The sequence below is a fragment of the Euprymna scolopes genome, chromosome 33 (assembly GCF_053919585.1).
Source record: "Euprymna scolopes isolate OS-2025 chromosome 33, ASM5391958v1, whole genome shotgun sequence".
Classification (NCBI taxonomy): domain Eukaryota; kingdom Metazoa; phylum Mollusca; class Cephalopoda; order Sepiida; family Sepiolidae; genus Euprymna; species Euprymna scolopes.
The window spans coordinates 79,643,573-79,653,572 of record NC_136514.1 but is presented as its reverse complement, the minus strand read 5'-3'; the positions used below and the strand labels follow the sequence as shown (position 1 = coordinate 79,653,572).

Genomic DNA, 10,000 nt, shown 5'->3' with positions numbered 1-10,000 from the left:
TTTTTATTACAATTATAGTATCACCAAAACAGCTTACTGTTATTCAAGTCAATAATATATGATATTTGAAATACTGTATATATAGTACAGATGAAATGATGCAAACACAGCTCTTTGAATGCTGAATTTGCATAACTATTTTTTAAACATATCTTTACTATTGCTCATTTGTAATTCTATTGTCAATAAAACATGTTAAAAAACACTTTGAAAAAGAGTTAAAAACATATTTAATCTGAAAAGGAAACACTTGATAAGTGGATAGCTCTTAATCCGCGGAGTTTCAAAGAAATACTTTACTTCTCATCAGAGGGTAGGAATTAGCAAAATGCGGGATCGGATCTTGCATACAAAAGTATTTGATGAAACAACAAGTAAGTCAAAGATCTTACTTGAAAACAAAAGAAGTGAAGCAGAGGGAATATGGTGAAGAAAATGGTGATTACACATGAATGGATAGTCTGGTGGAAGATAAATAATCCAATGACGGTAAAATCCAAAAATATAACTTCAAGAAAGTTAATTGAATTTCTATTTGCATAAGTAAAATCCAAGGATATATATATATATATATATATATATATATATATATATAAAATTGTTGATATTAACAGTAATTAATTCAAGTAATTTAGCAGCAAAAGGATAAATTACTAAAAGCTTTCTTGGAATATTTCTTCATTAATTTTCAAGGAAGGTAGGTAATTTAAATGAAACTAAATTCGCTAGCTAGAAAGATACACTGCAATATAAGCAAGAACAGATCATAGAGAGAGGACAAGACGACTGTTTGATTTGATTGCTCTCTCTTCCTCTTCCTTTCTCGTTAGCTACATAGCATTTTTATTGTTTGCAAATTCATTGATTGTTTTCATCATGTGTGTTCAAATGTTCCTTTCTTTAGATGGACCGACTTGATTTTCAACAAGTTATGATCAGTTTCTAAATTGTAAGTTAAAAACAGGAAGAGCTCCCCTGCCTCTGCACACAAGCCATTGCTGAGGCAAATTGATCACTTTCTTTTTGTTTTTTTTATGTGCTTATTAAAAAGATAAATGAATTGGTATCAAAATTACCAAAAATGTTAATATTGGCCCACGGACTTAGTCAGATTTGGACCTTAGAATTCACGTTCGTCCATTCGTTCCCAAAATTCTCAATAACTACTCATTACATTTTTCTGAAATTTCACATGAAGTTACAACTACCCAAGGGAGGAAATGTAGCATTCACAGATTTTTGATAAAAATTCTGCTTGCGTCACAAGGGGGTCAAAATGGCCAAAAGTAGCACTTTTTGTGACATAGAATATTTTCCGATCATTAGATTTTGCTGAAAATTACCAAAAAGCAAGATTACGTGGATATACATCTGGAACCGTAATATTTAACCCTGGGAAAATTCTGAAACTTGAGTCCCAGGGTGTTTTAGGGTGAAAAACACCTTTTGAGGCTAATTTTTATTTTTCTCCAAAAATTACAAGGCATCAGTCAGGGGACCATATAGTTTTTGGCTTGTTTATCTACAGGGTGGAATGATAAATTTGCCACCCTAAAGAAAACAGCACTACAGCTTCATTTATAAACTTTTATTGAAAAAAATCAATTCAAGTAACTTGATTATGTAGTAGAGCTGATATCTATTCAATGTAGCTGCCTTCTTACCTAATCACCACCTCGATAAGGGTTTGGACCTGGGAGCATGCCTTTTCCACAAGCGCCACAGCAGGAGCTTGGCGAATCTTGGTGGATGGCAGTAATCATGGCTTTGGTGTTGTGAGAGGTCATGTTGGTGATGTTTTCAACATATGACCAAACAAAGTAGTTCAGCGGGTTCAGGTCAGGAGAGGAGGGGAGGGCCTGTGAGAGAAGGGTACAAATCATAACACTCCTTCCTAACCCGACGGTCTCTTTGGAATTGTGGGCCAGCACTGAGTCAGTCAGGGTCTGCCAGTGGCCACCTGATTGCACCAAGGGATCATCACACTCTTCAGTACATGTAGGTACACTTTAGTGTTCACTTCAAGCTGACTTCGAAGATGTAAGTTAGCATGATGTGGCCCTCACTTGAAATCACACCAAAGACCATAACCGTGGCCAGAAACTTTGTTGAGCTGTGCCCTCAAGCATTGAATCGTCCATATTTGCATTTTGAGGGTGCTGGCAATGGTCCTGTTATCATAACTTGGATAAGTAGAGACATAAGTTGTGCAGCAGTGCTTCTTTGATCTCGCTCGTTGAACATTGTGTCACTTTCAGACATGATAGAAGGTTCCTATCGCTCTTGGGATTTGTACACAACTAGCCAACTAGTAGATGGTCTGCAACAAAAAAAAAAAAGAAAAAAAAGAAAACCAGTGTTCATTAAACAGAAATGGAATCATGTCATCTTTTCTGGGGCGACAATTTTTCGTTCCACCTTGTATTGATATGAATAAACGTTAATGTATACAAGAAACTTATGAATCAAACGTTTATTTAAAATTTTATGAAGCATTGTCTGGTGTGTATATATAAAGATAATTTATAGAAGACAATTCAATGCAGAGGTGGAATGGAGCAACACAAACTAAGTTATAAATAAATGCAAAAATAAACAAAATAAAAATAAAATAACAAAAATAACATTGAATATTAACACAAGCTCTACATAAAGTTTAAAGAATAATCATAGATTTTAAAACAAAATAAATTTTCAGGGCTATTTAAATTTCTGTGAAACTGCTCATGTTTACAATAGCTCACATATACACGCTTAAACTAAAATTGAACATATATCCGAGGAAGGAAAATTTCCCCGAAATATCATATGATACAGCTTTCCCATCAGACTACAATGAAGCAAGTAAGAAAACAATGCAATGTTAAAAGTAAAAATATAAAACCAATACATATACAGTAGAACCCCAGGATACGGTGGTTCTATGAGACGCTTTTTTCAGGTTATGATGTGGAATACAATGTTTTTTCCGGCCTCTGGATATGGTATTTGCTCCACCATAGTGTTATTTATCATGTTATTTGATTATATACATGTGTATTCTATACTGTACTGCATTTTGTTACTAATTTTTAATGCCATATCCCGAGGTTCTACTGCATATTGTATTGATACAAGATGAATCTGCACAGTTCATTCTATTATTATGACTATCCGTCACATGTCTGCATTGCATTGCCTTCTATTGTCATTATATATTAAAATTTTATATTTTAAGTATTTCAAGTAGCAACTTTGTAAAGCAATAGTAAACTGGCAAACAGTTTTTGACTGTACATTTGCAGACATGTTTCCGTCAAAGCTATGAATTAGTTAGTTATAAATAAATCTGGCTTATCTTAATAATGTGTTAAGATAAGCCACATTTATTCTTGTAAAGCTCTATCTGAAAGAATATTTGTCTTGATTCTTATGTTTCTGATAAGTTAATTTTTATGTTATACATTCCTTCCAGACTTTCTAAAAAGACGTGAGAAATAAAAGAAACAAGGAAGGCAGAAAAAAAAAGGGGGAGAAAAGATGAGGAGGGTTTTCATATTTTTTTTTATTGGAATTCTTTGAGATGAGTAATTTGTGTATTTATTTATTTATTTGTTTGCCGACTCTTATCCTCATCTTCAGAGTTGTTGTTTTGAAGCCCGTGACGTAGTAGATAGAGACGTTGCATCTCTGCGGTTCCAGGTGAGAGCATTGTCTGAAGATAGCGGTTTCAATCCTACCCAAAGCAGGCCAGAGGTTTAGTTGGCCAAAACCTGGTGAGATGACAACTATGGAAGGCAGTAATTACTGGAGATAAAGTTTTGAGAGTCTGCATTCCTATCCCATTGCAGTTAATCACCTGAAGAAGGCCAGAGGATGAGTCCGTCAAAACGTGGCGAAACAACAACTATGAAGATGAAGATAACAGTCCGCAAATAAATAAATGCGGAGAGTTTTCATGCTTTTTTTTTAAATGTACAAGATGACATAGACAAAGAAATGTCTATATCATTTATGCAAAATTTCGAAAATAATATCTTTGTCATTCATTTTTGAGGAACACTTTATCTTTGCATGGACCCCAGAGTCTTAGACTTACTTCGACTTAAGGTCTTGTTGAGCTGTCCTCTTAAATAATTTAATCCTACCCATTTTCCACCACTAACGATTACTATGTTGTTGTTCCACCGACAACCGCACACTCATTAACCATTATCCTCAAATGGCCTTCAAGCCTTGATAAATGATGACTCTCTTGTAAAAAAACACTCCCGCATCTTACAATACATGAAGTAGTGAAAGTATATCATCGTTTTCAATCTGAAACCAGATCCACAACATCCCTCTATTTTTTTACCGTTGTAATCAAATCTCTCTCGATTGTCTGTTTCCGGTTCATTTTTAGTCTTACTCTCCTTTTTCTATCAGGGGTCCATTTTTTACTTGGGAGTCACCATTATCAAGGCCCGAAGGCCACTCGAGGATAAGGGTTAATGAATGTAAGGTGGTAGTGCAGTAATCGTTAATAGCATAAATTGGGTAGAATTAGATTATTTATGGGGACGGCTCAACAAGAACTTGTTTACATTGGATTTGAAGACTACCATGTTGTATTCGACTGGGAAGCAGGCCAGCGGAACAGTGTTCCACAGGTAGGCAGTTCTGAGGAAGAAGCTTTGTTCATGGAATCTGCGTTTAGATTTAGGCACATAGAGAGTGAGGGAAATCGTTTAGTCGTAGCTAGTTGAGTGTATTTCTTTTGTGAAAGTTTGGCAAAAGGAACCATAGATAGGAGCTCAGTTGAGCACTTGCCATGAAAATAACGAGAGAGCAGAGACAGGCTTGCAACGTCTCTTCGGTAGGAAAGGGGTACTCTTGTCTCATATAACTATATCACGTATAATCTTGCATCCTCCACTGCCTAATTGAGACATAATCATCCAAAAATCAGCTGCTACGATGGATCCAGTGCCGCCTTGAACTGCTTGGACTCCGTCTGCAGGCTGATCAGAGCTTCTAGTAGTTTGTTCTATGGTGCAACGGCCTGAAATGAAAAAGTTTGCCTTCTGAAGATTCAGCTAAAATCATCTCGGGTAAAGCTTCTGAGTTTCTGTGAGGAATTCTAACTCCAACTATTATTAAACTAGTTGTACCTGGTCATGCATTGTCATGGTTAAGTTTGGTTAAAACAAGTATTAGAATGATTTGTATATTATGGACACCCACATGACTGTAATAACTTGTAAATATAATTTTTAAAATAGCACGGTAACATTAATGCATAAGCACCGTTCCTATTATTAACACTGCAATTTATTTAATCTACACTATTAATAAAATTCTAAATGTTTATTTATGTGTGTATATATATATACAAATAAAACTTTCAAACAGATGCACTGAATTGAAAAATTCTTTTTTTTCCTGAAAGGTGGGAGTCCCTAGATTGTCCTTATCCATATATGGTTCGTAACAAACAATGCTGAGTCACACAAAAAAGCCCGAAATAAGGGTTTTTGGGCCGTTTCGTGCGATGTCAAAAAAGTTACCTGGCCATGTCAACAGAATTTAGCACTGTCTGTATACAGTCGTGGTAACATCTTTCGCCATACGGACAGGACTTGTGGCACAATGGATAACGTGCCTGACTACAGATCAGGATCAGAAGATTCCAGGTTCGAATCCTGGCAACTTCGTAATAATCTTAACCATCATTTTATCCAACGTTTACTCATTATTCTTACTCTTTAGGTATTTTTGTTTTTTCAGTGATTTTGTTTTGTGCATATGGGAATTTCCTATTCTCCGAGTTCACAAGGTAAGCGTTGATGGTAAGACGATGTTGAGTGTACTTGATGTTGAGTGTACTCGATTTTGTGTTTGAGTTGGCATTGTGTATGCTGACACGGCAAGCTGCTAGCGAAAATTAAAAATAATTTCAGCCTATTTTTATTTTAGTTCCTTTTTTTTTTTTCAATGATTACTATTTGAATGTTAATATTTTATATTTAAATAGCTGTACCCAGCCTTGCATTGCTGTAGCTCAGTTTGGTTAAAGTAAGTGTTAGAGTGATTTGTATTGTATGCACACACACACACAAACACAACTGTAATAATCTAAGCATATAACGAACTTGACGCTCTGCAAAAAAACATGTCTCTTGGTGACGCCATGTTTTAATTTTAGTAACTGTTCGTTTATTTATAAGAATCGAATTCTGGAATATGAGAATTTTCAGCGCTCACCCAATCTGAATGGACGGACTTTGGTAAGGGAGCCTTATTATTTATGAATCGGAAAGATTATGTTATGTCTATGAGCCAATTATAATGGGTGTAATCGCAGTATCTGTGGAAAATGTAGAATTAGTCCTGGTGCCAACTGGTAGAAATGTGAGGACTAAATAGAAAGAAAAGTAGGCACTTCTTCTTTTAAAGATGTTGCGATTGTGATGATGATGTTGCTCGTCAGATGCAATGCAACATTTTATTATCACAGTTAAATGTGTCTAAAATGGTGTTCGAAAGCTACGTGATAATGGCTATTAGGCTAGATGGATTGAATTTTTATATGGCATCTGTTGTTGCAAACCTACGATACTTTGGTGCAGAGGGGAATTTCTGCAGTCATTTTATTATATAGAAGATAAATAAATTAAAAATACTTTACAATATCTATAAAAGTAAGAATGTGTGTGTGTGTGTGTGTGTGTGTGTGTGCGTGCGTGCGAGGACACTTCTCAACCTATATACTCAATGAATTTTTAATCTACACACTTGAAATTCAGTATGTAGGCTATTTGGACATGTGGAAAATTTTTTAATCAGTTTTCATCCAGAAAATAGGGCTGCTAAGGGGTCAAAATTAAAAAAAACTAGTATGTGGGAGGTCACTGAATTTTTTATCTGTTTTCAACTGTTTCACTACAGTGCATGTGCGGTTGTGAAATATGACAGCTTTCTTATGTTAAGTATGAGTTGGTTTGAAAACACTCTTTAACAGTCATGTCAAGCTGGTGTAATGGTTATCATACTTGACTCACTGTCTTTAGTTTTGGTTTCAATCTCAGCTCGAGTATTTTTTTTTTACTTACAAAAAATGTACATGTTTAGAAAAAACATAATACACGCATGTACATGTTTCAGTTTCTTTCCATTTTTTTTAATGTCATTTTTTAAAGAATTTAATGTTACGTTTAATACGCACGGTATGTCTGTTTATAAAAAATAAAAATTCTGCATTAATTAAAATATAATATTTATGCAAATTTTATGACCGGACAATAAGCTTGGCCAATTTTTTTTTTTTTTTGCCTCTATCAGTTCATGAGAAGCCGAAATATCAAGTTTAGAAACATAACTGAGTTTATAGAATCCATTTTCCACGCTCGCTTTGGAAATCTTGAGAATGTCTGATTTGTTTGGTTGTCAAACAGCAATCCTGTTCAACTATAGCTTTCACTTAGTCACTTTCGATCATTTTTGGCTGACAAGAATGAGGAGCACCTCTCACTAAAAAATTTCCTTTTCTGAATCAAGTAAACAATTTCTGGCACCCCCGTTCTATAACAGCACTCTCCCCATACACGTGGCATATCGTTATGCAGATTTCTGGGAGTTTTTTCTTTAGTATAAAAGCACCAGATGTTGGTAGATCTATTTCAAGACCTGAAATGCAAGCAAAAATATAAGAACTCCTCCTCTCAGAGGCTTATTACTAGGGCTATGACAACAGCCTATTCTTTTCATTGTTTGGACTCTCGAGTGTGTATATGTTGATATCTTATATGCTTTTATATAGAGTGATGTGGTTATCAGTTGATTAACTGTGTCAGTGTCGGATATATACTCGAGAGTCAAAACAATGATAAGAATATGCTGTTGTCTTAGCCCTACTTATTACACACTGACGTTAACATACTTGCTATACCAAACACAGGATTTGAAGAATAGGAATATAAAATGATCTTCAGTAAGGCCAGAAAGATGACATTATAAAAAAAAAAAAAATTTTTTTGGTCAGCCCAACGATAAAAAAATATGATTCAATTATTCAATTAACAATGAGATTTTAATTAGCGATTTGTTCATATTGTTTGGATCATTCAAACTACTGTTCTTATCTGGAGAGTCATTTTCAAGTTTCAGCTGATCTAACCTCCAACCTTCTCCAGATGAATCTTGTTCAACTCGAGAATCTACTTGAAATTTCAAACAGAACTTTTTATTTAATCAACATCAGTTAGAACTGGATACAAGTCTTAATCTGCAATTGTATTCTGAGTATCGCCTGCACTGAGGATTGACCCTTCAACCGCCAAAAGAGCATCACTTTCAACTGAATTTTACAAAGTATTTCATACATTACGCCAAGAGTGTTTGCGGAAATTTCTAGTATGAATTTTGGAAGCTTTAAATTTATTCTTGTCTGTAGATGTACAATTTTATTATCACTACAGCTCACAACTTACAGGTTACATTGGCCGAAACATTGCGAAACTTACACTCAAGGACAACAGTAGTCTGAATGATCCAAAGAATACGAATTAGCAATCCTCATCTCAAAAATTCAGAAACACAACAATTTTTTTGTTTGTTATCACACCAGACTTGTAGAAATGGGTATCCTCCATTCTCTTCGAGAGTTGGTGGCACCCCAAGACGAGGATAATTCCAGCAAAAGTTCTCTCCAAATGTAGTACCTAAGTTTGGTGGCCCGGATTGATGACATCAGACCCCAGGCACGACTGGAATGACAAATACAATAGTGTCTTAGTAGTAGTAAGATTAGTAGTAGTAGTAGTAATAGCAGGTTAGTACAAATCAAGAGGAAACAATTATAACGGGATGGGAGAGGGGATGACCAGAGGAAGTTCTGCAGGTTTTTTTTGTTTTGTTTGTTTTTACAACTGATTAATGGGAATGATATTTTAATAACTAATTCTAAAATCGATGTAAATAAATATCCTGTATATATGTACGAATCATGTTGAGACACCGGTTCTCACTAGATCACCACCGACGTCAAGCAACATGTCGAAGAAAAAGAGAAAAAAAAAAGATTGACAAAGGTGTCTTACTCCGAAATATATTTCTTAACAAAATAAACACTCGTTTATTTTTTAAAAAATTTCGCGTTGCAGTATTTATACGTATTTTACTCTTTACAATTCACTCAATGCTTCTAACAGATATAAACAAACAAATAAATAAAAAAACTACCCAGATTTTAAAAATGCGCGACCACACGTTACCAATGCGGCTCGATAAATACCCTGCAGTTACCAACATCAGGTGAAGTCTTCATCAAATTATCTTCCATTTTACATCATGTCGAAGAAAAGAGAAACAAAAAAGATTGACAAAGGAGTTTTACTTCGCGTTGCAGTTTTTGGCTTCAAGCGTAGTTATACGTATTTTATTCTTCAAATTTCACTCAGCGCTTCCAACGGATATAAAACAAACAAAAAAACTATCCATATATATTATATATATACACTTTATATATATACTTTATATATATATATAGACTTTATATATATATATATACACTTTATATATATATATATATATATATATAAAGTATATATATATATATATATATACTTTATATATATATATATATACTTTATATATATATATACTAACTTTATATATATATATATATACTTTATATATATATATATACTTTATATATATATACTTTATATATATATACTTTATATATATATATATACTAACTTTATATATATATATATACTTTATATATATATATATATACTTTATATATATATATATATACTTTATATATATATATACTTTATATATATATACTTTATATATATATATACTTTATATATATATACTTTATATATATATATACTTTATATATATATACTTTATATATACTTTATATATATATATATATACTTTATATATATATACTTTATATATATATACTTTATATATATATACTTTATATATATATATATATATACTTTATATATATATACTTTATATA

General features: G+C 33.3%; 1 protein-coding gene across 2 annotated transcripts in view; it reads right to left on the bottom strand.

The window, feature by feature from the left end:
• LOC145258316 (putative ATP-dependent RNA helicase DDX46) overlaps positions 1-10,000 on the bottom strand; it is a 97,739-nt gene that overhangs the window by 67,182 nt on the left and 20,557 nt on the right. Inside the window, exon 2 of one of the 2 annotated variants that reach the window (XM_080116398.1) lies at positions 8,682-8,726. The exons of the other annotated variant lie outside the window; for it this stretch is intronic. Within the exon in view, the coding sequence (XP_079972524.1) occupies positions 8,682-8,726 (45 nt within the window). The remainder of the gene's footprint in view (positions 1-8,681; positions 8,727-10,000) is intronic. 2 annotated transcript variants of the gene reach the window in all.